The sequence below is a fragment of the Aphis gossypii genome, chromosome 2 (genome assembly GCF_020184175.1).
Source record: "Aphis gossypii isolate Hap1 chromosome 2, ASM2018417v2, whole genome shotgun sequence".
NCBI classification, from domain to species: Eukaryota; Metazoa; Arthropoda; class Insecta; order Hemiptera; family Aphididae; genus Aphis; species Aphis gossypii.
Window position 1 is genome coordinate 19,879,667 of NC_065531.1, and position 26,747 is coordinate 19,906,413.

The window sequence follows — 26,747 nt, forward strand, 5'->3', positions numbered from 1 at the left end:
CATTTATATTATTAATTAATAATTAGTACAGCAGTTCATAATAATTAATATGATTAGAATAATAATGTCTAGGCGCTGATAACATATGAATTTATCGAGATAATTAGAAACTAGGGGTCGGTGAAACTCGATTGCGGGTGTTTGGAACTTTGGAAGCCGCCTTCGAGGTGGTGGAGTGAATATTGTTTCACCGGAAATTCGGTCAGAAATGGTAATCGGGTGTCTAGAAAAGAAATCATTCATTAAAAAAGTAGGAAAAGTACTAAAGTCGATCGTCGTGCTTGTGCACATTCAATTATTATTTTTTTTATTCTATGAAACATATTATCATTTTATGTAAATGTAAAGGAATGTAAAAGTTTGTCTCTACGCTTTCCCGGTTATTTTTTAACTTTTTAAATTAAATATAAAAAATAAATGGTAATTGAGTTTCTAGCTAACAGTTGCCCACGTTGTAGTATAAAATATAAATAGTATAATACTCGTCACACGATACCATATTATAATTTATATTATTTATAATGAATCTTGGAAAAAAAGCCCCGTACCAACTAAATACATTTTTTTTAAAATTTTATAATGTAGATACCTTTATATCAATTTAATTATGTAACACTTTTTTTGACTTAGATATTTATAATATATATTATATAAAATATTCGTTTAATAATTTGTATATACTTTTATATCATAATAATATTTAATAAAATAATACACCAAATATTTTAAAATATACATTTGAAGTATCTATAAGAGATTAATCATAATATAAATAACATAAAATAAAATAGATGTCATTTGTATATAATTTAAAAAAATGTTTAAGGGTGGTAAAAAATTTCAAATAATTGAAATAAATAAAAATAATTATCATAATAGGTAAAGGCATTGTTTTCTGATGTTGTGGCAAACTATTAGAAATATTAGACTACTATTAGAAAATCTAATACGCTTATCTCATGCATAGTATTCACTATTTTTGTTTTGTGTATTTACTAATAACATTTTATTAATTATATAAAATAATTGAGACTTTAAGTTCATTTCCATATAAAAATGGTTTTGTCATGTTCGGCCTTTGGATGTACAAAGAGGTGGAACAAGGAAGTAGGTACATTAAAATCTATTCAATTCCATAGGTGAATAATATATTATCTAATTATTATATTATTAATTTAATGTAGGTAGTCTTGATAAATATATTTTTAATTTTATAATTTAAAATCATGCTGTTTATTGCAATTAATAGGTTCTATAACTGTTGTAATAAAATATAAATAAGTATCCAATTGAAACCCTAATTTTAATATCTAGATTCCCACTCAAAAAACCTAAGTTATTACAAAAATAAATAAAAATGTTGTTCAGAGTTTTTATTTTTATTTTTTGTAAATACAAGTTTGAAGTACACATAAAAACAAAAATTTTGATACCAAAGTTAACGTAATACGACAATTTATCCCAGAGTTGTGTCAAGTTAAAATGTGTAGTCTTTCAATGTTATTGGTCGTAACATACGAGCATAGGCGAGTCCGCGCTCCAGTATATTCTTATCTATCTCAGTGGCTGTACCCATCCCTTTATGATTGATAATTTCTGTAGTGATAACGATATTGATCCTATTTAAAATTTGTGATTAAGTATTGATACTGCGCGAGCGCGGATTTAAAAATTAAATTTTTGTTCTCGTTTCTCGAATACTACAGTATCTATTTACATAATATTATTTTAATAACTGTTAAATTTAATATATATATTTTTTTGAAATGTTTATTTTACAAATACGCTATTAACTTTTATATGTTATATTTTGTTTACAAATTTAAAATGAACAAAATTAACTTGACAAACATTACAAATAATGAAATATTTACTTATTCAACTATTTTGATTAAAGGATTTGTCGACATACATGACGAATCGAATATAATACTTAAGCATTACTCAAACAATGGTAAACAGCTGGCAGAATCTCGCTGGGCAGTTAATAAAAATAAATTTAAAATAATAATAGAGTTAAAAATTGGTGATAATATGTTGGTTTTTAAAATTGCCAATGAAGTCTTACACACAAAATTAGTATACAAACAAAGAGTTACTAACTACACCGTGTGTCCAGTTTATGTAATTTGCGCTGATCATGATGGTAGATTCCAGGTAAATTTGATGCTTTAAAAATGCAATTAAATACCTATAATAATATAACTAAATATTTATCTAAATTACTTATATATATATATGTATATATGTATATTAAATTAATTACAAATTTTTTAGCAATCTTTAGATGTATTTATTTTTATTTAATTTTAGGCCCCCGTGGATCATGACAATTCTGTTCAGAACGCTTGCACTAAAATAACATTATGCTCCAAATTGATTCAAATGTTAACAGCTGAAAAAATGTATGAAAAAGGTTTTGGAAAGAAAACATTTCAAGTTGAAAAGGAATGTCGTATAATTAAAAGCTCCTTAACAAGACGTACAGTATTTAATATGCACCCTGAAAAATTATGGGAGTTTATAGCTAGGGAGTTAACTAATGGACAAAATTCTAAAACTAGAAAATATTTAGCCTTCCTATCATGTACTTATTGGGATGGACAGAATTTACATGGGCATGTTGCATTGGGTGGTGGTGGACTGGCATTATTTGGAACAGGTTGTCTCTACACTTGGCCTAGCAAGTTAGAGGAAGTTTTACCATGTTTTATGAACATGGCAAAAGTCGATACTGGCTCATTATTGGATGACAGCTGTTTCAGGTAGTTTAGACTAGTATTTATGTTATTTCTTTTTTTATTGTAAAGGAGTGCTTAACTGATTATTTTATAGAGGAAATTTTGGTGGATGCTTTAGCACAACCTTAGGTTCTGTGTGGCATGAATTGGGACATACATTTGATTTAGGCCATTCAAAATATGGCATAATGGGAAGAGGATTTGATAATGTTCATTTAATTTTTACATTGGACAATAAAAATATTGCTCAAGAAATAAAGCCAGCTAACAAAGGATATATAATTTGTATTGAAAATTATTCAAATACAATTAATATGAAGGATGATATGTCTAATAATAACAATACAAATGGAAATGAAGCAATAGATGAATATGATTCAAAACACATAATATGTTGGTCTATGGGATGTGCATCAATACTTTCCTTTCATAAGTATAACTTTTTTCTATAAATCCATGCACTATAATAACTTTAATTGGATTTTAATTATGATTTCAGATGGTTTAATGATTTCAAAGAAGAAAACAACAATGAAAACACAATTGATTATGTAGCAAAAAGGTTAAGTATACTATTAAAATATATGGATATTCAAAAATAAAATTATACTAATACATTTTATTTATAGAAATTTATTGACTTCAAGAAATGGCTTAAGAGTAGTTCAATTAAGGAGAGAGGACGGACTTGTCATGCATTCATGGGAATTCGTTAAAAATAATAACAAACGTACATTTATTCTACCAGTACAGTTAGCAAATAACGGTATAACTATTATTGCTGAAGATTCTTGTGGAAATATCTTAAAACATTTACTTTAATTTTCATTATATTTTGAGTAAAAGTAATTAATTAATATTTTAAAAACTATGTTTTAAATTTAGTAGTTTAAAATACTTTTTGATTAATTTTCATAAGTTAATTGCTTTTTAAATATAAATTTATATCTGAAAATGATAACTTTTTTATCATACTAGTACTTTAAAATCTTAATGAAGAATTTATTTTAGACTGTATATTTTGTGCCATTTTAAAATTTTATATTTATTTGAGTTATCAATTTAACAATTTAAAATAACCTGTTATAATTAAATGTTAAACACGGTTAACTTTGATTAATTATATTTTTATAGTTGAGTTAGATTAGAAGTTATAAAATCAGTTTACAGAGATCTCAGAAATCTAGATTGTTTGTATTAATAATAAAATAATATATTTATGTATATTTATAATATACATATCTAGGACTTGGAACTTGATATGCTAAAATTAAATTATTAAAAATTCATAATATTGTATAAGCTTGCTGAAAATAAATTATTAGCTTATATGCATTTATGAGCAAGGAATAATCAATATGCATGATTATTTGAAGCTCTATAATATGCAAAAATATACATTTTCTTTTTATTAGTATTTTTTATTATTTTGGACTTTGACTTGTATACTCACCTGCAAATAAAGAGTAGATAAAATTAAAACAAAATAATGTATATGAAACAATTAAAGGGATATATGAAAATATAGATATTTAAATTATCATTTGAAAACCTTCAATGAGTGTAAATTAATTATATTAATAGGATTTGAGATGGGTGTACCTATTTTAAACTTCTAAAATGAAGTAGAATTGAGTTGAACCAAATCCAGATTTTGAATAATATATTATTTAGTTCCAAGCCCTATACAAAATTTTAATTTAGTTCCTATATTTATTTGAAAAATAAATTACTCAAGTTAGTATTAATTATGAATGACATTTAATATATATTTAATATGTATTCATTACTCGTGAATGCTATTTAAGAAATAAAAATAATTTTTAGATTATGCTAATGAATTATTTTCACGATAAGATAGTATAAATGATTAACTATTTAGACATTTCTTTATGAACAAATTTGTAAAACAATATTGAAATTAATTTTTTTAACAATTACTTGTAGTTAATTTATAATGAACCATTTTAATTGGAAATTCTGTTATTCATTTATATAATTGTAATTGTTGGATAAGTAGTTAAATAATTTTTATTCTATATTATGTATAAAGTAATTATGTTATTTTAAAATTTAAAATCATATAATGTTCTTATGTTACATTTTAATCTACTATTGTTATTTATTATTGAAAACTATTGTCTTATTAGTTATTATTAATTTATGATAGTAGCTAAGTACTTGATTTAATTTACAAATTGATTATGAAAATTAATTTTGTTTTGAACTGAAATTGATACTTACCTACCTATTTTTCTTATGCTCACTTATTTATACTCTTAGGTAAATATATTTTTGTTTTATGTAAAATGTAATAAATATTTATTTATTTTATTGATAATTAAAAAAAAATAATGAATTCTTTATGATGTTACACATAAATTATAGTAATTAATATATTGTTAATACTTGTTATTTAATAATAAAATAGTTAACATTTTAAAACTGTGCTCTCTACGACTATTAAACCAGTCATACATATTAAAATATATAGAAATGATATATTTCTAATACATTGTGTTTTAGTTCTGGTTGTTTACTGATCATAGTCTTGCAAGATCTTATCAGATATCTTCCAAGACCATGTTTATGTGTTAATGATTAATAATTATCAGTACTAAAAGTATTATGTTAAATTATATATTTAAAAAAAAAATTTTATCAAAGTAAATACATTATTTACAGTTTACTAAATACATTGTTTCTGCCATTGCATTAATATACAATATAATTTTATATGTATATAATAGTAGTCTTCTACATCATAAAATAAGTGATTTAAGTATAACATTTTATAAAAGTATTTTATTTTACCTTTGTTTTGTTAGATGTGGTGTTTGGAAATTGGGTGAAGTATCGTTACGATTATGACACATGCTATAAACTAAAAAGAGTAAAAACATACTATACATAAAAAACAACATTTGTAAGTATACTCTTTTGAAAAAAAAAACTAAAATAATTTTTTCATCCGTAAGTTCATTAACATAATTATATCATTTTTAAATTCGCCTTATTTTTTAAACAAAATTATTTTAAACTAAGTATCCGATGTAATAAAGAAAATACAGCTTAAAAAATAATTTTTATAAATTATGAAGGGTTCAGAATGTTTAGATACAAAATTTGATACTCAAGGCATGGAGTCATCTAAATTGCCTATTCATTGCGCCGGCTCAAAACAATTGTTATTGTTATGATTTATGCATTACTTGACTGAATTGAATTTATTTTATTATATGTATTATTTTCCGTGTCTTTTACAATTCAAGATTTTCCGTTATAATTCATAGACACCGAATTTATAAATTAAAACAAAAGGACATAAATAAGTAATCTGTAGACATTTTAAACATTAATTCTAAATTTATCGTTATAAATTTTATTTTATATTTATTCAAAAAAAATAATATTTTCAATTTTTAAATGAGTATAAATAGCCTAAAAAGTTTCAAATTATTTATAAAACGAAGCTATGTTTAGGTACACTAAATGTTAAAAAAAAACATTAAGAGTAGATTCCAGTAAGTGATTTTGAATTCGATATCAAAAAATCGTTTGAATAGAAAATGGAAATCATTAAACTGATAAATATCCAATAATGTCGTAAAAACAATTACTCATACTAAATTTATTTAACTTTTTGGGGATTTAACATATTATGTGGAAAAATTATGAAGTTATCTTATAATACATTTTAAAGTTGTTTTTCGTCAAAGCAAAAATTTTTTATTGATAAAAAAGTAGGAAATTTCAATTGTCTATAAATAGTTTAAAAAAAGTTAAAACAATTTGAAAATTATACTATTTATAGATTATGATTATTGATTATGTATTAATTTTAACACTCGGTGAATATTTCAAGTTTCTATGGTTATTCTTTTTTTGATTCTATAACAAACAATAAATATATCAATTTCGTTGAAACTTGAAAGTTGAAAGTACTATAGTATCTATATAATAATAAATCGTCGACATTTCGACCCTGGCAATTATTAAAATTGGACATTTCGTTCCGAAAAGTTATTAGCTACAGGATATTTGGTCCCCGGCATACTTTGATAATTTAAATACATTAACTTTTAATGAGCAATTTAATGTTTAAATAATAATACTAAAAAATATACATATACATAATCAATAATAAAATTATACAATACCTATCTATTTGTTATTTGTATTAATGTGTCTATATGAACTTTTTTTTTAACATCAATTTAAAAATATTGTAGACATGTAACAATTTTTATTTGATATGTATTAAAATTTAAATTAGCGTTTCTAGTTTAAATTGCTCGTCTAGCTTTCCTTAAAAACGTATTGTTTTTTCGTATACTTAAAATGATTTATTAAATTTTAATCAATTATGTATTAGAAGCAAGGTTTTTAAAATATTTTTAATACAAATATAGTTACCGTTCATGCGTTCACAAAGTAGGTGCTTTAAGGAAAATAAGGTGTTCTTTTCAGTTAAAATTCACTATTTTTATAGAATATATTCTATGTATTATTATTTTTATTTGTTTTTAGGGGGCTTAAATACTTTTGAGGAATCTAACTACTAAGCATCCACTATCCATTTTCCACAAATGGTGATATTATATTATGTATTTATAATTATTTTAAATTTTTATGTTGTAAAGATGTTAAAATTATGAGTTTTTTTTTTGTTACCTACTCAATATCATGACTAAAATATAAACATAGTCATACCTAGAGAGCCTAAATAATAATATTATATGATATATAATAACTACCTATATTATATTATTATATGGGCTCTCTACCTATCACTTTATCACATTTTGGAATCTATTATTTATGCCAGCGGTTCTCGATCTTTTTTCATTCACGTACCCCTTACCTCTCTCACCACGATTTCTAGTACCCCAAATATCAATTTAGAATATAAATAAACAATAAATAATTTTTTCGCGTATTCCTCGAGATCGTGCCACGTACCCTTGTCCCTTAGGGGTACGCGTACCCCTGGTTGGGAACCGCTGATTTATGCCCATAGACATAATTTATAACTATGTTTTGCATAAGGTGTATGACTGTACAATGTACGTCTATGATTATGACGTAACCACGTCCTAACTAGATTATTGTGTTATAAAAAAAAATAGTTTTTTTTTTTTTATTAAAGAATTACAACGTTGTCGTTTCATGGAACAATATGCGCAATCAAATATTGTTCCCTACATTATCATTTATCAGTCGGACAACGTCGAAGGACGGAGATAATAGCAATACGCAAACTAGTCGAGCAAACTCAACTGATGTAGCAAATGTTCATTTTTAAAAAACATCTGTGTGTGTTTGATTTTTAAGAATTATTATTATTACTAATTATTTCTACTACGAATTACGATTATACAGCTTTTACATTTTGATTTCAAATTGTGAATAATTATTTAATCCATTTAATTCCGTTATATTTTATTCTTGCGTTTGTATTTTCTATGCTGTTCATCGATTTCATATGGCTGTCTAGTTTATCACATTATTATCGAATATATGACTAACCTTGTTCGTCGTGGGCCTAATACTAGTTTCCCAGGTGTCCTTGTGTTGGTGAGTCTTTGTTTTCGACTGTCTAAATGAGCGAGGATAGTTTGCAACCCAACGGTATTCTACAACAACCGTCACCTACTACATCTATTTACCAGCCAATTGTACCGGACATTGAGTTTGAACAGCCTTTAAGCGACAATCTGGACGCCAAAGATAGAGAGAATCAACCTCTACTGGGACGCATGGATCATGCTCCGGGTTATAATCATTTTCCGGGTAACTACTTTAATTAATTTTAAAATATGTATAGTTATCTGTTAATAGTAAAATACTTATAAGTAGGTATTTATTATTTAGTGGTATGCCTTATTGTTTATCAGTATTTACTCAATTTTTAATTATTATAATATTGTATATTATGTTCATATACATTATAAGATATTAGTAATAAGACTCATTTAACTAATAATATATAAAGTATTAAACAACCTCTAATAGTTTGTGTATTAAGTAATAACTAATAACTAATAACTAAATACATCAAGATATTATCTATAATTAAAAATTAACATTAATCTGCTAAAATATATTCATTTGTACATATATAATTAAATTATGTTATTATTACTATTTAATTTATTTTTAATTAGTTTTAATAACATAATTATTAAAATAAAATATTATATTAAACATCCTTATTGTTTATGTTTTGTGGTTTTACCAAACTTTAACTGTTTCATAATAATTCTTAAGACAACATTAAACAATATTAATACATGCATTATATAATTTTTTAAATCATAATACATAATCAATAAAGCTAAAGGTGTTTATTATCTGTAACTTAAATTATAATTGAAACTTTTTTTTTAAGCTCCCACTTGAGGAGTAAGTCATGTTGAGAATGATGTACTTTCATTTAAAATAAATAATTTAAGTAATTTTAATAGAATAAATATACCTAACTCTAAAATTAATTTTTTATGATAGTTAAATTAAATGGTAAGTTCATAATTTGTTGGAGTATCTATACAATGAAAGAATAACACTAAATTATTTTTTATGGGTATATTATTCTACAATGAGTCAGCACAATACATTTGTATTTTAGTTATGAGGATAATTACCATATGGCAAGTAAATTCTAATATCCCATATAACATTCATGGTGGTATATATATTTTTTATAAATACAATGTTAATTGTATATTCTATTAATTTTTTTTTTGTCTTTATGCCTACCATAAAAAATTCACTTTCAATTTGTAATAGTAATAATATTATAAATAACTATTTTTAAGTATAACAGGTATCTATAATGATATTGTTTTATCTGAATTAGTATTGGTATGTAATTTAAGAACATTAATATTTTTCAAACTATAATAACCACTAGGAATTTTTAGTTTTATCAGTTTTGCATAAATAGTTTAATAGGTAACACTTTTTATTTATAGCTGATATTAACTAAACAATTTGAATGTTTAATCCTTCATGCCTATGTTATGATGTATAATTAAAAATATATATAGGTATATTTTAAATAAATGAAAAAAAAAATGTCACCAATACTTTCATTCCCTTAAAATATAAATATTTCAAATATTAGTTTTTCTTAAAAATAGGTAGTATTTTATTTCATCAACCACAAACTATTTTATTATTTTATTCACTATTAAAATAATTTTACTGATCTAATCAACTATACATGCATATTTTACAATGATCTATAATATGTTAATGAGATATGATAAAATATTTATCAAGGTACCTATTATATTATAGCAGTATGTATGTATTAATATATTTTATATAATATGCTTTCTAATCAGTTATTTAATATTAAAAGTTAATAACTAAAGGTCAATCGTTATTTTCTTAAATCTGTTTATCACTAGGTTTTGATTGAAGCTGTTTAAGGTTTTTGTACTGGATCAAATCTAAGTAATAGGTTATAATAGGTTATACCTATTATGATGAGAAATTCATCCAATTATGTACCACACCTTTTTAAGTACTTGACTAAACGTGTCAATATTATGTGGAAAAATGATTATACTAAAATACTACATAATATTATTATCTTAAATATTTAGAATATTTAAATTATTGTTTACATTATCATGTGTATTTTAATGTTAAGTTAGTTTTGTATATTTTAATGTAGTAAGACGCATGATGAATTTAGATAATTTAATATTGTTTTATAATTTGTAATGTTTAAAACTCTTGATGTTTGAAGATATATCTATAATTAATTATGATTATTATGAAAACTATCAGCGGCAAATTGGCTAAACATTTCGGCCTAAGAAATTACCGTAGACCAGCCCACCATTCAATAATAATTATTTTCCATAAAAACAATTTTTTTTCTAGTCATTGTCTTATTTATTTCATAATACATATTATATTTAATTTAATTTAATAAGTAAGTTTAACATATGAGTAGGTAACTTAATATCACTTACCTATCTTTACTTTTTGCACTATGTGCCTATGCATCATGCACATATAAAACAATATTAATAATTAAATATTAAAACAAATTTTATAAAAATTTCGATTAAATGGTTAAAAGTAAATTATAAATAACTTATATATTAATGTATTAACTGTTTCTACTATTGTGGCCAAAATTACAAGCGTGCAAATAATTATTAAAGCCTTAATTTTTATAAATAAAATAATCAAATAAGTAAGATCATTTTTTTTATAATAAATCATTATTTTGTAATTTCTGAATACATCTTTTCCTCAATTAATCATTGTGAGCCATCCTCGGAACTATCTTTGTATGAGTACTCAAATAAATTTTGTTGAATTGCTTTATTTTTGACATTTTGATTGGAAATTATAGATTGGATATTTTGGCAAGACTTTGCCGAATCAGCTTGTAACTTTTGTTTTTTCCTCTTAACTTTTGAACTCTACCTTTTTTAGACAAATAACTAATATGACATTAGACAAATGTTCTAGTGTTCTAAAAATAGAATACTTAAATACATTATTTTTTTTAAAATAATTTTTAATCCAAATACATCGGCTCAGAGTTATAATATGACTACCGGCCCATAGGAAACTTTCCCGGTATCCTGGTGGGCCAATCTGCCGCTGAAAACTATAGTGTAAAAATAATTCAATAAAATATAAGTTAATTTGTTATTTTATTTCTTTGTAGATGATCCGGCATTCAGTTATGTTATTAAACAATCAGAGTTAGCTATAGATAATAGTGTTTTTCCTGAACGCATTTATCAAGGGTCCAGTGGCAGCTATTTTGTTAAAGATACAAATAATGTAAGTTTTATTTGCAAATATTCTATATTTTAAAGTAAATTATTATAATGCTAACTGACATTTTAAATTCCTGATGTATGATAAAGTACAAACTAGTTTTTTTTATTTTCATTGTTGTCAATTATTTATAAAATTATTAAAACAGATTATTTTATAATTTAGAAAACTATTGGTGTTTTCAAACCAAAAGATGAAGAACCTTATGGATTGTTAAATCCAAAATGGATTAAATGGTTACATAAAAACTGTTGCCCTTGTTGTTTTGGTCGTTCTTGTTTAATACCTAATCAAGGATACCTATCAGAAGCTGGTGCAAGTCTTGTATCAGTTAAACTTGGATTGAATATCGTACCTAAGACTAAAGTTGCAAGGTTGGTTAGTGAAACATTCAACTATGGGCGTATAGACAGAGAGAAAACTAGAATGAAACATGCCATTAATGATCATTTTCCTAAATTGGGACGGCGATTTAATAGACTTGGTCTTAGGCCCAAAGTATGTAAAATAAATTTCATTTTGATTGACTTATTTGATAAGTTATACATTTTTATTTTCAGATAGGATCCTTTCAATTATTCATGGAAGGTTATAAAGATGCTGAATATTGGCTTAGGCGACTTGAATTAGCTCCATTACCATTAAATCTTCAATCTCGTTTTCAAATTCAATTTGAAAGGCTGGTTGTGTTAGATTACATTATTCGAAATACTGATCGAGGTAATGATAATTGGTTGATTAGGTATGATCAACCGAGCCTAAGTTCAAGCCCAAATGCTAGCCTTACAAATTCTACAGTCAGTGAAAGCTCAAATGTAAGTCAAATTATCATATATATTTATGTTTATTTAAAAATATTTAAATAAAATTTATTAATTATTGTTATCTATGTTTCTACAGGAATGGAATAATGTTCAAGAACCAGACATAAAGATAGCAGCTATTGATAATGGTTTAGCATTTCCATTTAAACATCCTGATTCATGGCGTGCATATCCCTATCATTGGGCATGGCTTCCACAAGCAAAGATTCCATTCAGTAAGGAAACAAAAGAACTAGTATTACCTTATCTGTCTGACATGAACTTTGTTCAAGATTTGTGTGATGATCTTTACACTTTGTTTAAGGTAAAAAAAACTTATAATTATTTTTAAAAAAAAGATTGATGATTTTTTTAATTATATCATTTTTATACTCTTCTTAAAAAAAATACAAAATTAACATAGTTTTAGATTAACCCTGCGGTAAATTATTGATGATCTATTCATCATATCCTTATGATTTTTTTTTATACACATATTGTAATAATTTTTTTTTATCTTTATTTTATAACAAACAATCTGTAATTTAAATTTACAAAAATGATGTATACTGAATGCTGATATAAACATATTAATTTTGACATGCTACGCATGAAAAATGAAGCCACCCAATTAATGACACTTAATAAAAGAAATTAGTTTATAGAATTTTTTTTTAATTGTGGTCTAGATCATGATACTATCTTCCCTTTAGCCTGCGAAGGATAATTACCAGGAATGGAGTTAGAATTTAGTGCTGATATTTGGAACTAGGGTGGTTGGTTATTCATGAACGAAACTGTTTGTATAGTATCTTTGTAGTTTCGTGTCTACTATGTTAATTCTTTAAGTCGGAATGAAGAGTGTGATTTGTAACATATAAAGTATTTGTAATTATGCAAATAGCTATGGATTGAAAGTTTTGAATTTCATTTATATTTTATTTTTTGGTAGCCCATAGCTGGATACCGTTTATCCAAATATACATTTAAGTAGGAGAGAAATTTCCGCCTAGTGTTTAAGAGACTTCGTTTACTTTTTATATGGTTGGTCTAGTATTAAACTTAAATAGCAAAATATAGTTATTTTTGGGATGTTATAATCATGTAATAATTTAATTTATAAATTTAGCTAAAAATTACAAAGATTTTGAAAATTTCTTCTAATATTTTATATTTAACTTGTTGCTTATACCATTTAAATTTTTAATTAATATTGATATAGTATTAACTGTAATACCATTTATTATATATATTATATTATATAATCATTAGTAATGTTTAATTTTAGGTATGTAGAAATATTTATTTTTATTTAAATCAAAATTGTGTTTAAAACTTTAAAGTACAAATGTGTATTTATTAACAATTATTGATTTATTATATATTTTTTTTTTTTTTGTAAAAATGATGTTTAAAATTTAAATTAAAAGTATGTTTTATTTCAAAAAAAATTTAGTGGCTAATACATTTAATTGCATAAAAACTGAATTTAAAAAAAAAATGATGTATAGACTATAGCCATCGCCAATGTTTATGTAAAATATCAGAGTTAATTATTATTTATATATTTTAACTTACAGATGGACAAAGGATTTGATAGACATATGTTTGAAAAGCAAATGAGTGTTATGCGAGGACAGATATTAAATTTAACCCAAGCTCTAAAAGATGGTAAAAGTCCTGTTCAACTTGTTCAAATGCCAGCTGTCATTGTTGAAAGGTAATGCTAAATATTATTAATTCAGTATTTATAATTTAAAAAATATCCACTATTGATATATTAATTTTAATATTATATTATTCAGATAATATTAAAGGCCATTATTATCATTTATCGCATTTTATTTTTCAGGTCTAAAGGTCATGTAGGAACTACCTCCAAGTTCCGTTCATTTAGTGATACATTTACTCAAAGATTTCAAAACAAAAGTCCTTTCTTTTCATGGTGTTAAATGCTCTTTATTTAGAATACATACATTTTAATACTGGTCAGTTTTTTTTTTTTTTGTTTATGTTTATTATAATTGCAACATTACAGCTAATAGATTTTTTACAAAATTGTCTTTATTTTTGTTGCTTAAGTTTTTTGATTAATTAATTGTTGGTTTTAAATGTTTTAATTTATACATTGTCTGATCATCACAATTAGTTATTAAGTAAATAATATTTAATCCTTGAGATTTAAAATTAAAAATCTATGATTTAATTGATATGTTTTATTATGTGTTTTACTTCTGTTGATAATGAAGTAAATCACTTAATGTTGCATCTAGTTCTAGTCTCAAGTTAATAAACTAATTGTTAAATTAATTTTTTTCAGTGTTTTACATTGAAAATAATGTCAACATTATGTATAATAAATAAAAATAGATGGCTGTGGATGTATTAAAAATAATAACTTAATATTTTTTCGGCAAACAGGGATAAACAGCCTATAGTTATTTTAATTGTAATTTTTTTTTTTTTAATTAATTAAAAATCAAGGTTGCATTTGGAACTGAGGTAATATATTGTATAAAGTGTTTAACATCAGTTATATAATTCTGTAAGTTTTTGAGACAAAAATTGAAATCATTTTGTAATTAATAACTGATATTTTACATATAATTCAGTTCCTAGTTCAATCGTAATATATTATATAAATTTATTTGATAAGTTATTTTTCTGCATTGTAGTTTAATAATTATTTTTTCATTCCACTATTAATTTATAAACATTATTGTTATTTATACTCAAATATTAAATGAAATATTAAATGAAAATAAAAATGTTTTATTCAATTTTTGATATAGTTAATACTGAACTTTATTAAATAGTATTAGAAAATTTCATATTTCAAATTGTATTTTATCTTATTATTTTATAGAACAATATTGAATCCTTGAATCAAATTTTTTTTATATAAATTTATGTCTAAAAGACATTTTCTGTGATTGGCTTTACAGACACCAACGTTGTGTCATATATCTATATTTAATTATATGATTAAACCAATTAATTAATTTTGTGATAATCAATTAACTTAATTAGCTCACGTATCATAATATTCCACATTTCACATGCTATTGGTTTAGTTGATTCTAATTGTTAAAATTGTATAGTGTGCATTTTTGTTGTAAGTGAATAATTTTACAAGGAATAAACAAATACATTTTTAGTCATGATTTAATAATTTTTTATAAAAACATATTTTCTTATACAATTAATATAATGAAAACTAAACTTTTTTTGTTAACTCATTAATCATTTAATTTGTTATACACATATTTAAATGAAACAAATTATACAATACTTATGACCGGCTAGTAGGTTAATTGAGCTCTACCATGTATGAACTATAGGCCAGTTTTATTTATACTATATATTTTATATAGTACGTAGTTGTTTTGATATAACGAGGCATTTTTTCTATTTTTTTTTTTTTGAATATAAGGCCCCAAATTGCTGCTCTTTTCAAAATAGCCTTGGTACTTTACATATACAACACTAAGATGAAAACTTAATTTATACTATTTCCATAGATTAAAATTAAATAAATTATTAATATTATTATCATTATTATTGTTAAATAAATACAACTTTAGAACTCAACATAGAGTAATAGTCCATTCAGTTGAATAGAGATGAAGAAAAATTGGACTTGATTGTTATATTATTATTTAGTTAATTTAGTATTTTTTTTACACTTATAAGTAAGTATAATAGTATGCATGTTCTGATGTACTTACTTGGAATGTTACTTAATATATTATATTAATTAGGCCTACGTTGGTATACCACAGTAAAAAAAAAAAAAATAATTACAGAGGCTACACCTCCAACGAAAAGGGTCGTAACTCCATTTTTGAGTTACAACTGCATTCTAATAGAATATTTTTTTCTTTATTGACCAAGAAAACAGTAATATTTCTAGCTATTTCAAAGATATTTTAAACTAATATTTTAGAATCTCCCCAAATTACGGTTTCCTACGAATAAAGTTGTATCTTGAGTTACGACAAAATTTATAACGTACTTTATTTATATAGTTTATATTTTTTTCCAGCGAAAACAGTCATAACTTGATTTACGACTATTTTTATATCGTTTCTCCTGAAAATTTGTGAAAAGTGAGTTATAATCCTACCTATTGGAGGTGTCGAATTATTAAGTTAATATAAAAAAAATAATAATAACTAGTATTAATTGCCTTCAGTATAGTAGAAAATTTTTGTTTCTAATTTATCTGTAGGTTTTAAATAAAAAGCTAAATGCTTGGCACATTTTTGATATGTTTTATTCAAATGTTTTTAATACCAAAATAAATAAACCTACCAACTATTATTTATATTTTTGTTATTGCAATCACCCCAGGGCCCAGACCTCCTTAAATGTTAATTGTTGACTCCTTTTAATTATATTTATCTTTAGATTTATTCCTATAAAATCTTCGACAAACCAATAATAACTACCAAGCTTAGAAACTATTTTTTCAACAGAGGAGCTTTCAAGTTTTTGGATTTCATTTTTGAATTAATGGCAACTAGATTATGGATATTAAATTCTAATTCATGCAATTATTTTTCTTTTATTTATCTATAATCACATTGGAGTAGATAAATTTATCTTCAATCCTCAGTTATTTCATGTAGCAAATTATACTTATTTAATTAGTGTTTTAAAAATTTTGAAAGTAAAAACTAAGAAATTTAAAAAATATTATTTGTTTTTAACTAAGATTTATTAATTATTACAATAAAAATTAAATTATAATTTTACTAAATATATATATTAGGATAAGACGTGTACATTGAGTTATGATTCACTATCCGTTTCATCAAAATATCCAGCTGCTTGTAATAATTTATTTTGTACTTTTACTTTTAATTCTCTTTTGATTGTATCTGGTAACATTCCTATAATGGTAATAAATTAATTAATTTATAAATATACTTTGTTGATATTACATATATTGTAATACTTCTAGCATCAGGAGCAACATCATTGAATAAATCTTCTTCAGTAATAGATTTTACTGTTTGTCCTTTAGATAAACGTTCCTTTAATTTTTCTTTGCATAGCATGGTTACTTCATCCATCCAACCACATTCAAGCAGTCTTCGACAAACTAATGACTTGAAACTAAAATAGTAAAATCATTACATAGAACAGAGTAAATTTGATATAAATAATATAATTTAATGAAATGATAAAAGTTTAATAAGTATTAATTAAAACGGCATTATTTGGCTGTTAAAAGTAAACAAAATGTGTTAAGATACAACTATTTTAATTATATACTAAGTGATTGGTACTTAACCAATTTTTCAAAATTAAAAAAAATTAATTTATTTATTATATAATTGTTAACAATCATCAATATTAATACTTAAACTTATTTAATTAATAAATCTAATACTCAAAAACAGACAAGTATAATTACCTTTCTTCATCTACAAATGTTGTTTCGTTTTGAGACATTTTGCACCTTATAACATTATAATTATAAAACAACTATAATTACTTTTTTTCGTCTACAAACACCACTTCATTTTGTGACATAATGCAGGTATGTATATAATATGTTATTGTTAATAATTAACAAATAAGCATATAATATTTACATTTGAGATCTGTTTTTATCAAACATTATACATTTAAATAAATTATTTAATATGACTTAAAATACAAAATATATTCTCATACACGTATCGTATTATTTATAGTTACTTTAAATAACAGTATTATTTCGAAATTCTACTTTTCCATGTGTCTATGACCCTACGATTTAAGGTATTTGAAGTATTTTTAAGTATGGACTGATATGAACCACAAGTTTTAAATTTAATCGAATTCTTCAGCACTACAACAAATTTACAAACCGATATAACAAAATAGAAAATAATAAATATATAGAACTCCTGAAATTATAAATAAATAAATAATGATTAAAAAATAATATATACCTAAATGAAAATTCAATGAATGACAGTTCTTAACTGAACTTCAGTTGTTTATTTACCTTATCAATGTTATCAAGATGACAATGACCATTTAAAGCACGATTTAAGATATACTTAAATGTATCTAGTAGTATATCTTAAATCGTGATTTAGAGCGAGTGTTTACAAATCTATGGTTATGTATTGTTTTAGCATTAAAAACTATACCTAATTTAAATATTCCATTGGTGCCAGAAATAGACAATAGTAGGAACTAGGAATATACTATATTAGGGTGACCCATAGATAATAGGTATATACATATTTATATATATATTGTCTATGGGGTGACCATACGTCCAGTTTTTTATAGATTGACGAGTGTCCTTTAAAGGATTCCATCATAGAATAATCCATTCTAAATAATTAATCTAATTAATCTAAGACCTGTGTTAGAGTGTTGCAATTACCTGCATTCATCTTTTTTCTTTTTTTTTACCAGATGGCAGACTGATAGTTAATCAGATATTTACTACTTCGATCATATTATTATAAGATTTACTTTATATTATGCTAAAACATTCCACTATTTTTTTTTTCAATTCGTAATTGTATGTAAAAAAGAAACTAAATAATACTATACTTTATTTTAATTTCGTTAACTGGTAATTAAAAAATATTATTTTAATATACTCTTAAAATAAAACTAAACATTTAATTAGAGAAGTATAAAATAAATTAATAAATAAATATACTTTTTCAATAATCATAACAATTCACAATATTTATCGACGTCGTGCGATGAAAACAAATCTGTTAATTAACTTTAAATTTTATCTATTGATTGGCTTAGAAGAATTAGAAGTAATTTATTTTGACAATTATATAATATTCGACTTTTATAGCTATAGTATAAACCATAAAAACATTTGAAAAATAAGCGCGAATAAATATATATAAAAACCACTAAATATATAAGTAGGTATATGCAAAATATAATTTTGTAATTGGATTTGTTAAGACATAAATTCAAATTTGTAAATTACCTATCGAAAAAATGTTCGGTTTCATCAGTAAAAATTTTAGTACCTTATACAAAATAAGTAAAGTAAATAACATTCAATGTTTTGACACGTTTATTGTTTTCATCGTGCCGCTATTTATGTTCATTATAATAGTATATAGTATATACGTATTTTTTGTTAAATTTATGTAGTATTTGAATTTTGAATCATGCCAATTATGGGCCATTATAAATTGTAAGTACCTATTTTATAGCTAAAAATAAAAAAATATATTTGTAAAATTATTTGTTCATACGTAAATAATATGTATATTACATTATTTAAATGCAACATTTGTCTAGATTCTAGCATGTAATTTTGTATAATTTAATAATATAATTATAAAAATGATTTAATTTAAAAAATGGAAATCTTTTATCAAAGTTCCCAAATTTTGATTTTTTTAATGAAACTTTTAATTTGTAATTTCCAATTTCCATTTCTTCAATTTGAATACATATTTAAATTCATAATTTAAAATTTATATTTTATACAGTATCTATAATACTCATTAACTTCATTAGTGTGCACAGAACAATAGTTTTACTCATAAATTGTTAATCATAATCATAAATATTATAATTTATATACCTATTAAGTTTAAATCACGGTCTTAGAAAATCTTCTAAAAAGTCAGTAAGACTGCGGCCTAAACTCCATAGATCTAAAAATATAGCATTGGCCTATCCATTCTTTAATATCTATGTTTAAACTTTAAAGCATGAATTACTACATAAAAAAATATAATAGTTATATAAACTTATATTATATTAATATAATAGTTCGTGATTCAAAGTATGCAGCTCTGGCTCTCCCCCACCACTAGTTAATGCCAAGTATACAACTTACTACATTGCCCGTACAACTACAGTGTAAACAAAGTCTCGTACTCTCGTCGTTATAGTGAGTATTGGCAACCGTGGACGACGTAACATTGTGATCGCCGATTGTTTGGGTTGCGGCCATATTTGTTATATTTTTTTCGTCCATACTCCATAGCGTGGTTTCAGTCTATTTTAATTACATATTTTTTCACGTGAGTTAAATCTTTGTGCTTTTTGTTTTTGAACCAATACTCGTACACCGAAATCGACTCAAAATGGATCTGAGCTTGGACGAATTAATCAAGAGCAAACGTTCAACGTCTCGTGGTGGACGTCGCGGTGGCGGCAGACAAGGCGGTTCCAGAGGTGGCGGTATTAAACGCGGAGGCGGCGGTGGCGGAGGATCGAATTTCCGATCAAATGGTGTAGCCGGCGGTGGCGGTGGCCCTATGCGTAGAGGCAGACCTATGGCCAGGCGTTCAAATGGATTTAGTCCTTATTCTAAGGTGAAAATTACCGAACTTTAGAATGGCAGCTTCTATTTTTAGTCGTCTCACGTCGGGAAGGGTTATGAGAGTTACCGAAATGTAACTCGGCTTGTTGAATGTTGATGTGGGGAATTAATGATTATTAAGTTTTTCCGGTTAAACAAACATTAAACGTTCATCGTTATAGGTCATACCTAATTCGTGAATCGTATAATAATAACTGTAAAATCGTGTTCCCGCCGTTTGTGACGTGTCTTTGTAGGAAAAATGATGGTTGCTTACAATATTATTTTGTTGTGTTAACAACTATCTTTGTTCTAAAATAAAAACGTCAACAATTTTTACCAATTGTCATTTGGTAACTGCTGTTCGCATATTTTAAAGCAAACTGAATCTGTGTTTAGGCACAATGAACAATTTTCTAGTTCGCACAGTTACATTCCTAAATATTTCCATGGTTTTTATCGTTATTGATTAAATTAGGCTAGGTATTATCTACATTATAATATGTCCTTCAGTGGTGTACTGAAGGGTGTTTTAATGCCTAGGTATTATAATGGAATTTTTTTGAGTGAGTGGGTGGATAATAGTAAGAATTAATGTAATTATAAGTTTTTAGTTTTTTTTAATTAGCAAAATACCAAGTGTTATATTTATTTGAAAGAGATGGGATGTTAAAATATTTTTTTGGTGCATCTAAGGTTATACAATATTAAATAAAATATGTTTGCCATTGGTACTCCTGTTAATTTATATAATAGGTATATATATTAATCCTAAGGGCTGTTCTTACAGTGCCCAGTTAAGTGTCAGTTAAGACTAACTAGTAGAATTCTATCGGTTAACACTTATGAAATTCTGCCGGTTAGCGTTATTAGATACTGAACAGACATTGTTAGAACAACTCTAAGATTGATTTTTATCAAATGAGTTCACAATAGCTGCTTTCTTCATTTTCATCTGTCCTTTATATTGTTATATTTATATAATTAATATATATGTAGTTTGTAATGTTTGTATTCTTTTAATGTTTATATATTTATAAATTTTTTTTTTAGGGTGATGTAAATGGATCATGGACTCATGATATGTACGAAGGACCTAAAAGACAACAAATGAGGGGTGGTCTATCTACTACCAATATTCATAAAATAGTTATATCAAATTTGGATTTTGGAGTTACATCAACTGATATACAGGTTTGATTAAGATAATAACCTCAACAGATCTGTCAATGTTTTTTTTTATGGATAACACTTATAAATGCCTGTTTCATTTTTGTTCCTAATCTAAATTGTCTATTTAACTATCAAACATTTATTTTTTAGATTCTGAACGGAGTGATTAATGTATTGATTTTACAATGTGTGTTTTTTTTTTTGTGTCATCACGTTTTGGAGCAGTTAAAGTGCTTCGATTTTTAAATTCCGCCCCGTTTCTTATAGGAAAGTGAATCTAGTGGTACTTTGGGGGGTCAAAAGAAAAAAATTCCCAATAATTTTCAAAAGTGTCAGGAAAAACCCTAAAAAAGTAACAGAAAAACAGGAATCTTTATGCAAAACCAGTTTTAGACAAGATCAATAATTTTATTTTACTATAACTCAAAAAATAATAACTGTAAATACTTGAATTTTTCACCAAACGTTTATGTTAGTATTATCGATATACAGTTAAATTTTCAAAAAATGTTGACTTTTTTGAGTTATTTATAGACAACTGAAATGTTCGATTTTGATGAGAATTTTTTTTTGAAGTATCATAAAAAAATTTTGGATTTCCAAAAATACTTGAAAATTTAATACAAAGTTCCTTATGAGTTGTTTTTATTGTAGAAAAAAAAAATAATAATCGTTAGCCACAATTTTTTTTTAAAAGCGTTTATAATTTAAATTTTTACGAAATATGTCAAAATCGCGAAAATTTGTAAATTATTTTGTAAGTATAATTCATTAAAATTTCCGTATAAGTAGCTAAGAGTTAAAAATTCAATACGAGATTTTCCATAGGCTTAGCTTATAATAATTATATAAGAACTTAAATTCTGGTGTATTCAGGCCATTAAAACATAAAGCACTTTTTTCACCAACCATTTGAAATGATATCCTAAGTTGACAAATCATCTTCGTTCAGAATCGTTTTTTGTATACAATGATACCTATCATTGGATTCAAATTTAACACTCCTATAATATATAATAATGATTCATACGGCACTTAATGTATAGCAGAGCGGTACCTGCTTTTGTTTTATTTAAATATTAATGTTTGGGTACAGTTAATTGAATTTTTATATTTGTTTAACAATTATATAAATATCTGTATGACAAGTATAATTATTATCATAAAACGGTTTAGAAGAAATATAATGTTAATTTTTGTTTTTAAACATTTATTATTAACTGAAAAATATTAGTCCAATATTTTTTATCAACTGTAATATTTGATTTACATTTAAACATAACTAGCTTTAAGTAAATGATGATAAACACAACTTTATTAATTTCTAATTGATAGGAATGTGGATAGTGTTCATAACCTGGGAATATAAAACAATTTATTAAACAATAGTTATCTGCAAACATTTTTAACTATTTACCATTTTAGGCTTCATTTTATTATTTAATGTGAATAAATTCGAAAACATTATTTTTCCAGGCATCTTCAGCCGATTGCAGCTTGAAGATACCTAGATAGAATGTTCACCACATGTTAGATCCACTATTGGTTCAAAGCTGGGGTTTCATTTGTGTTGTAACAGCCATCCGAGAATGACCCATCGACAGTGTTTTCTCTTTATAATTTCTATACCTGGCTACTCAAGATATAATTATTACAAAAGAATTCGGTTTTCACAACATCTATGAAAAAAAATTTTTTTGCCTAAATTTAATTGTGGGAAAATGACTCAATATTATTAAGTCACTGACTACTAAACATGATATTTTGAAACTCACTTCTGAGTTTGCAGAATTGACATTTTTAAAATTGCTATATTTATCATAGTGCTTTAAGATAATATGGTAGTCATGAGTGCTTCACTGAATTATTGACAAGTATGAACAGTGACAATTTTAATTTAAGTAATGCACATGGCATTTTGAAAAGTATTTTTCACGGGTACACCAATTGTATTAATTTACTTTTGTTTTAAAAACTTCACATTTATAATATTGGAAATTTATCTTCATCCTATCTACATCATCAAGCATATTAATTCTACATCAAAATTTAAGAAAAACATAACAACAACATCTACATCTTTAAACAGAAGTCATTTCATCACAATTAGAAGAAGATTTATTCAAAATAACACATTTGGTGTACCTGTTGTTAAAATCACAATTTTATTGTGCTATTACTATAAAAAGTATAAAATTAATTTATATTAGGCTATTAAAAAAAAAAAATTAAAACCTTTTCTTTTTATTGGACAGCCATTCAATAGCAAAGTTATTATGTTGAATGATATGTTTATGAATATAATACAAATTTCTGAGATTTTGAATAGTATTGTTCTACAGTAAATAACATATTTATGAGGTACTGATTTTGGAAATAAAATAGTTGGGAACTATAGTTATTAATGGTATAACTAATTTTGGTGATTTTTCTTGGATAAAAATATCTTGATGAATTTTTGGTTTTTGTTGTTTTGTTGTTGGATTCAATTGATCTTCTGTGATACACATTAATTGATTATAATATGTTGTCTTCAACAATGCTGCTGATACATCGGAGAATTCAGAATTGCAGATAATATAACATCCCAAGAAAAAATGTATTTTTCAGTATACATATATATATATATTTAAAAAAGCAAGTACTATTAATTTTCAATGAATTATATTTAAAGAGTAGTGTAAACCAACACTATATTTACAAGAGTTCAGTAAAATGAAAATAATAATTTCATCAACTGATAAAACATTAATAATTGTTATTATATGTTTTAAAGAAGAAATGCATTTTAAGAACACATTTTTAAGAAAATAATTACTGGAAGAGTAATAAATAAATAAGAATCTTGTCAAAGGTAGCTGACCTCAAATAGTTTGAAGGAAAGCAAAGGCGCAAAAGAAGAAAAAATAAGAATCTTGTTGATGCATGTTATTATTATTCTATCATGTCAAGAATAATGTACTGAAAAACTGTTGAAAAAATATTGCAATGATAATTAAGGAGTTTGAAAAATTATTCACTCTTCTAGCCAGATAATAAAAAAAAGTATTTATAAATTAAGAGAAAACCCTAATATACAAGGAAGCTTGAATTACAACCAACACCGTCACTATCGTCATCTTCATCATCTTATGAACAACATCAATGTCTTCTGAAGCTACACAACTGATTGATTATAAATAAAGTAATGATATTACTTGATGATTTAAAACAATTTGCTGCTGTCATTTCCTCTCAGTAACTTAAGACTTTTTAAAAAGTAATCTAAACTTTAGTATATTCCTTGATAACTATGATTTTATGGACTTATAGATATTATAACTTGTCTTGTGAATGATTGTTCTATATTGGCATGGATGGTATAAATAAAGTTAATTATCATAAAAGATCTAGTTTAATAATATTTTTTTTACAGGAACTTTTTGATGAATTTGGGCCTTTAAAAACTGCTACAGTTCACTATGACAGATCAGGTAGATCATTAGGAACAGCAGATGTTGTTTTTGATAGTAAGAATGCTGCATTAAAAGCAGTTCGTCAATACAACAATGTACCCTTGGATGGTAATTACTTTAAATCATTTTTATTATTATTATTATTTAATTAATTATTAATTGTTTATTTTAGGTCGTCCTATGAAGATAGAACTCGCCACGGACTTATCTACTGTTGCCAATCTTGCTACTCGCTTGAGTAGACCAGCCCAATTGCCAGTCCGGGGTACTCGTGGTGGTAAGAATTAATTCTGCTATGTTTTATTATGAAATAATATCAGTTTTAACTTAATAAATATTTATTTTTTTTAAAGGAGTTAGAGGTAACCGAGGTAACTCCAGAGGTGGTCGTGGTAATAGTCGTGGCAACACCAGAGGACGAGGTGGAGGCGGTGGCAGAGGTGGCAGGAATAATGAAAAAAAGATGCCAAATAAAGATGAATTAGATGCACAGCTTGATAGCTTTATTAAAAGCAAAAATAACTAATTGATTTTATATTGTACTTATTTCTGTATTTTCTAATATCTATTTTTAAGTATAAAATAGTATTTGACGATAAAAAAAGCGTTGTTAGTTATTAACTTAAATAACTCGTAATAATTTCTATTAGGTTAAAGTAAATTGAACCTACAATTATACACTTTTATAATTTAACTACTTTTCAATTATTTGTACATTATTCCCCTTAAGTTTTCATGCAAAATATACATTTTTTTTATTGTATTTCATTTATTTTTTATGTTTACTTGCAATCATACAAATGGTTTAAATTCCTTGTTAAACAACTTCCATCTCAATTGTAGTGATATTATTGAATTGAGATACTTTTTTTTTGTATTTAAAGCTTATCAAAAGTACTGCCTTGAAAATAATTTAACAAAATATTACCAAGTGATATGCAGTAATTAATGTGTAGTAGGGAGTGGGTTTATATGGACCTCAAATGTTAAGATGAGGTGTTGAATAAAATTAAAAGTAAATGCGAATGTTATTTAAGTCAGTATGTTATACTTTGTATTCTATGACTAAAATATGTGATTGGTATCTTAGTTATCTTACCACCTATATTATTTTTATTATTTGACATTTTAAAATTCCCCCTAAAATATTAATTATTATGAAAGCGTTTACATCCATTTCGTAATCCATGAGTAAAAAGTAATTCGATTTGATGAATAGAATTAAATAATAAAGCTGTGCTAGTTAAATGTAAATTAAAAATGCGTTTATAATGTTTATATGCACTCAACTTTTGGAATAACGTTGAACGCATTGAGTTAATTGCTGCATATAAATGAAATGTATGTTGCAGGAGAATGGTTTGTTTCTTCAGACAAATCAAACTCTTGTGTTTTTTCGGTCTGATAATTATGATGTTGAATTAGAATGGGTAGGAGTGTTGGCTAATTCACTGTCAAT

At 24.9% G+C, this 26,747-nt stretch overlaps 4 protein-coding genes across 12 annotated transcripts; 3 read left to right on the forward strand and 1 right to left on the reverse strand.

The window, feature by feature from the left end:
• The first annotated feature begins 1,648 nt into the window (after positions 1 to 1,648).
• Positions 1,649 to 5,041, forward strand: LOC114120523 (uncharacterized). 2 transcript variants are annotated; one of them, XM_027982455.2, is made up of 5 exons: positions 1,649 to 2,157; positions 2,314 to 2,765; positions 2,860 to 3,174; positions 3,241 to 3,303; positions 3,371 to 5,041. In XM_027982455.2, the coding sequence occupies exons 1-5, from the start codon at positions 1,801 to 1,803 to the stop codon at positions 3,561 to 3,563; spliced, it is 1,380 nt and encodes a 459-aa protein (XP_027838256.2). In that variant the 5' UTR covers positions 1,649 to 1,800; the 3' UTR covers positions 3,564 to 5,041. The 2 variants fall into 2 exon arrangements, with proteins under 2 accessions (XP_027838256.2, XP_027838255.2); XM_027982454.2 differs by having other exon boundaries at positions 1,652 to 2,157; positions 2,836 to 3,174; positions 3,371 to 5,038.
• A 2,950-nt stretch (positions 5,042 to 7,991) lies between these two features.
• Positions 7,992 to 15,522, forward strand: LOC114120529 (phosphatidylinositol 4-kinase type 2-beta). 2 transcript variants are annotated; one of them, XM_027982467.2, is made up of 8 exons: positions 7,992 to 8,534; positions 11,440 to 11,558; positions 11,721 to 12,053; positions 12,116 to 12,370; positions 12,456 to 12,683; positions 13,939 to 14,078; positions 14,211 to 14,346; positions 14,679 to 15,522. In XM_027982467.2, the coding sequence occupies exons 1-7, from the start codon at positions 8,345 to 8,347 to the stop codon at positions 14,308 to 14,310; spliced, it is 1,365 nt and encodes a 454-aa protein (XP_027838268.1). In that variant the 5' UTR covers positions 7,992 to 8,344; the 3' UTR covers positions 14,311 to 14,346; positions 14,679 to 15,522. The 2 variants fall into 2 exon arrangements, with proteins under 2 accessions (XP_027838268.1, XP_027838267.1); XM_027982466.2 differs by having other exon boundaries at positions 14,211 to 15,522.
• A 1,383-nt stretch (positions 15,523 to 16,905) lies between these two features.
• Positions 16,906 to 20,326, reverse strand: LOC114120520 (enhancer of yellow 2 transcription factor). Of its 7 annotated transcripts, none has more exons than XM_027982449.2 (5): positions 20,193 to 20,326; positions 18,068 to 18,200; positions 17,781 to 17,970; positions 17,319 to 17,479; positions 16,906 to 17,253 (listed from the first exon to the last, which is right to left on the reverse strand). In XM_027982449.2, exons 3-5 carry the CDS (start codon positions 17,816 to 17,818, stop codon positions 17,153 to 17,155), a joined length of 300 nt encoding a protein of 99 aa, XP_027838250.1. In that variant the 5' UTR covers positions 17,819 to 17,970; positions 18,068 to 18,200; positions 20,193 to 20,326; the 3' UTR covers positions 16,906 to 17,152. The 7 variants fall into 7 exon arrangements, with proteins under 7 accessions (XP_027838250.1, XP_050056527.1, XP_027838247.1 ...); XM_050200570.1 differs by lacking the exon at positions 20,193 to 20,326 and adding an exon at positions 18,360 to 18,461; XM_027982446.2 differs by lacking the exon at positions 20,193 to 20,326 and adding an exon at positions 18,304 to 18,448.
• Positions 20,327 to 20,442: 116 nt separating this feature from the next.
• LOC114120519 (THO complex subunit 4-like) lies at positions 20,443 to 26,051 on the forward strand. The gene is made up of 5 exons (XM_027982444.2): positions 20,443 to 20,673; positions 21,714 to 21,854; positions 25,249 to 25,396; positions 25,461 to 25,565; positions 25,642 to 26,051. The coding sequence occupies exons 1-5, from the start codon at positions 20,443 to 20,445 to the stop codon at positions 25,812 to 25,814; spliced, it is 798 nt and encodes a 265-aa protein (XP_027838245.2). The 3' UTR covers positions 25,815 to 26,051.
• Positions 26,052 to 26,747: the final 696 nt, after the last annotated feature.